Source organism: Rutidosis leptorrhynchoides, chromosome 2 (genome assembly GCF_046630445.1).
Source record: "Rutidosis leptorrhynchoides isolate AG116_Rl617_1_P2 chromosome 2, CSIRO_AGI_Rlap_v1, whole genome shotgun sequence".
NCBI lineage: Eukaryota > Viridiplantae > Streptophyta > Magnoliopsida > Asterales > Asteraceae > Rutidosis > Rutidosis leptorrhynchoides.
Genome location: NC_092334.1, coordinates 491,078,712 through 491,082,395, shown reverse-complemented (window position 1 = coordinate 491,082,395; position 3,684 = coordinate 491,078,712). Strand labels below are relative to the sequence as shown.

Below are 3,684 nucleotides of genomic sequence, written 5' to 3'. Positions count from 1 at the left end.
TTTTTGGGACATGAACGGTGATCCGCTTTCAACGGTGGACTCAATGTTTAACCACCCTATCAAGATTATCATCTCAGTCTACGTTGTTAACGGTAACCGGATCGAATAGTTAAATACCGAAATCCTTAAATCCAATATTATTGTATATATTTGCCTTTCGGTAAATATATGCTTGACCATAAAATGTTCAGACTACGTAAAGATGTTAAGATTTTTTTATATACACAACATAATATTATTATTCCCGGATCGTTTTCGACTCTTTCTCAACCACATCCACGTAAAGTTAAACTTAGACTATATTTTGTAATATTGTTTTTATTCCTGTATAATTTGTGTAATACAGAGTATAATACAATAATACAAGTTGGAAATGTACACCCCACAATCTCTTATAAAGAAGGTTTACAAGCTCAATCTAAAATTTACTTGTAACAAGAAACTTACAAGAGACCTATTAACACATAAACTTCACCACAATACAAATAATCACAAAGACATCAAATTGATCACCATCAACCAAATGAAGTCCTACTGGTATTTTCCTTCCTTAAATCGTTATAAAAGCGGTTTATAAACCTCTCGGCCGCCTCATCAACCACATGGCTATCATCATCAACGTTAGTTAAAGGGAACGGTGAGTCGGTAACCCTAAGTTGTCTAACCATTGGACTCTTCCCAAACCTTTGGAGCAATGGGGGAGCCGTTTCGCTATGAATCATCTCCATTGCTTTCCAAACCGCGACATTAACCGCCATCATGTCAACATTCTCCTTAGAATGGTTATCATGTTGTTTCTTATGAAATGGGAATAAAGAAAATGTATGATGGTGGTTATTAGTACAAGGAGAATTGGTGCAACTAAACTCGTATTCACTGGGTGGTGGGACCACAAATGATTCGTGTGAGCCGTTGTGGTGGTGATGGTGGTGGTGGAACATTAGGTTTTGTAACGCCTTACTAGCGATTTTGCCACGTTTAACCATCATGTTGAGATCCAGTAATAACTTTCTCTTAGATATGTTTTTTCGTAACATGAAATACACAACACGCACCAAGCTCCAAACTTTTTTTGGCTAAAATTGGTTGGTTTTGTTCCATTTTTGTATGTATGAAAGTTTTATAGTTTTCTTACTGAGAGAAAAATTAAGATATGAAGTGAATTTATGAGAAATTGTTGATGGAACGGAGGGTTGGATAGAATGGTATTTAAAGGGTAGGGATACTTGCGGGTTATGCTTTGATGTTAACTTAAGGTGCTTGTAGTGCTTTCATTATTTTATGTATTATTATTAAATTTTTATTTTACTTTAGTGCACATTGCTTTTGTTTCTCTATCAAAATATGTTTAATTTATTTTCATATTTATTAATTTGGGTATGAATTAGCAATTATTGATACCAGAGTTTAGATTGGATAAGATTATTGTCATGTGACACTAGATTAAAGTTTGTTTATTGAAGATACTAGTACCAATTAAGGTATAGTTAGATTTATTTTTATATTTATACGTAAAGTTACCTAAACTTTGATTTATATAAGGCAGTCATTAATTTGATTATGTTTCTATAACATCCTCTTCATAAAAACAACCAATGAACATTTGGAGGTTCAAATCTAGGAAGGATAGATTATGAAGATCTCCGTGAATACATGGTATTATTATATTATATATTATATATTATATATTATATATTATATATATTATATTATATTATTATATTATATATATTATAGTATTGCTTATAAGAGTCAAGTATGTTCGTTACAAAAATACATGTTCTATAACAAAAATATATTCACCTCTTTTCTGTGAGACTGGGGAGTATATTGGATCGCCACACGATTGATTTTACCTTGTTTTCATTTCTTAATATAGAAATATTAATATAGTAGAACATAACTATGTAAGGTAAATGATATAAATTTACAAAATAAATTTCTTAAAAAGGTAAGATATTACATTTTGATATTTTTATTAACATAATAATCAACCTCTTTATATGATTTTTCTTGCACTTGATATACTACTTTATATATACATTATTATATTCAAGCTTAGTCATAGCCAATTGAAGCAGTGAGTTAGAAAAAAATATTTAAGTCTTGGATGAATAACTAGTACTCCGTACATTAGTTTGTTACAAATGTAACAAGTATACAACTTTTATGGACCCTACTGTCATTGTTAAAAAAGTTAAGTGGGTTTAACTTGTAGAAGTTACAAAGGAAAAAAAAAAAAACAAAGGCTTTTACTTAATGAGAGAGGTTATGTGAGTCGCTCCTCCACGTTACCACCTACCTCGCTATTATGAAAAGCCGTTAGATTATATTTAACCCTGCGTGATCGTGGTTTGTGAAAGCATAGCGCTCTAATTATGTTCATAGCACGCCGTGATATACTGATAACATCTAATTTTAATTTGGCACATCATTTATTAACGTCCCATCACTTCCCACTATTTCTCCTTCTGCTCACATTTTTCATGTGAACGTCATTACCTAAAAAAAACCTTATCACATTCTCACGTCATTGACACCACAAAAATTAAATTGATTATAAATTTGAACCTTTGAACAAACGGAAATTTTTTTAAAACAAAACATAAATTTTAGAAAAAATTATATGCATAATCCTTGTGGTTTAATAAATATTGCACGGATAGTCCAAACTTGATCTTTTCAGCTGGATAGTCTAAAAGATTACACGTTTTGCGCGAATAGTCCAATTTTGTCACTTTCGTTAATTATTTTCGTTAAGTCATGGCATTGCCAAGCATGTGAGGGCAAAATTGTTAGTTTAACTTCTAAACCCTAACTTAATTCCAAATACCAACAAAATGTCAGGCATCTTTATCCATTTCGTTTTATTCCAACGTATATACACACACAAAATCATATCTTTGTATCCATTTCTTCAATCTATCTATATATCTACATTTCATCCCACACAAACAACAACGAAAATGGCAATCAAACTCTTCAAATTATTCATATACACATACAATTCTCACACAAATAAAATAAAAAATTCTCACACTAACAATAATAACATATGGCAATCAAAAATCACAATCAAATTCTCACACAAACAACAATAACAACATATTCTCCAGATCTTGTCGTACCTTCACCGGCGTCGCCGCCATTGATCGGTGCCAACGACTTACCGCCACTTCCTACACCTTTCGTTACACCTTCAACCGGTTCTCCACCAGCACCGTCATCAGAATCACAACTGATAAATTAACTCAAGATATGTATCCGGCACGGACACCGAAAGTACCAGACACTAATGAAAATGAAGAACTGAAAAAACCCTAAATCATCATCTTCATCTTCATGAAAAGATACCAAAAAACCAAACATACCCATATCTTGTGTATTGTGGCCAGATTTAAGATTTAGAGTATAGAAAATACTCAAAACAAATCGATTTGTTTGTATTGAAGATTTTCGGTTGTGTTGAAGATTTCAAGTATTGAAGACAAGTCGATTTAATCGATTCAAATCAAGATCCAAACCCACTTAGGTATACTGACCTTGAGACATGAAATTTATGTATATAGATTAATAGATGTAAAAATTTGAAGAATTACTTTTTGAATTTTAGGAGTTTTATTAAATTTATGTATCGTTATTTAGGGTTTTTTTTACTTAATGAAATCTGTATTTATGATGAAT

The 3,684-nt window shown here is 31.5% G+C and overlaps 1 protein-coding gene across 1 annotated transcript; it reads right to left on the bottom strand.

Moving 5' to 3' along the window:
- Positions 1-326: 326 nt before the first annotated feature.
- Positions 327-3,375, bottom strand: LOC139889464 (uncharacterized). Its single transcript, XM_071872415.1, has 3 exons — positions 3,287-3,375; positions 3,088-3,238; positions 327-1,076 (listed from the first exon to the last, which is right to left on the bottom strand). Exons 1-3 carry the CDS (start codon positions 3,373-3,375, stop codon positions 516-518), a joined length of 801 nt encoding a protein of 266 aa, XP_071728516.1. The 3' UTR covers positions 327-515.
- Between the last annotated feature and the right edge of the window lie 309 nt (positions 3,376-3,684).

Coding starts and splice junctions, on each gene's coding strand:
- LOC139889464 (XM_071872415.1), bottom strand. CDS start 3,375: ATGGGTATGTTTGGTTTTTTGGTATCTTTTCATGAAGATGAAGATGAT. Junction 3,239..3,286: donor TTCATTTTCATTAGTGTCTG/GTACTTTCGGTG, acceptor TTAATTTATCAG/TTGTGATTCTGATGACGGTG. Junction 1,077..3,087: donor ATGTTGTTATTGTTGTTTGT/GTGAGAATTTGA, acceptor AACCAATTTTAG/CCAAAAAAAGTTTGGAGCTT.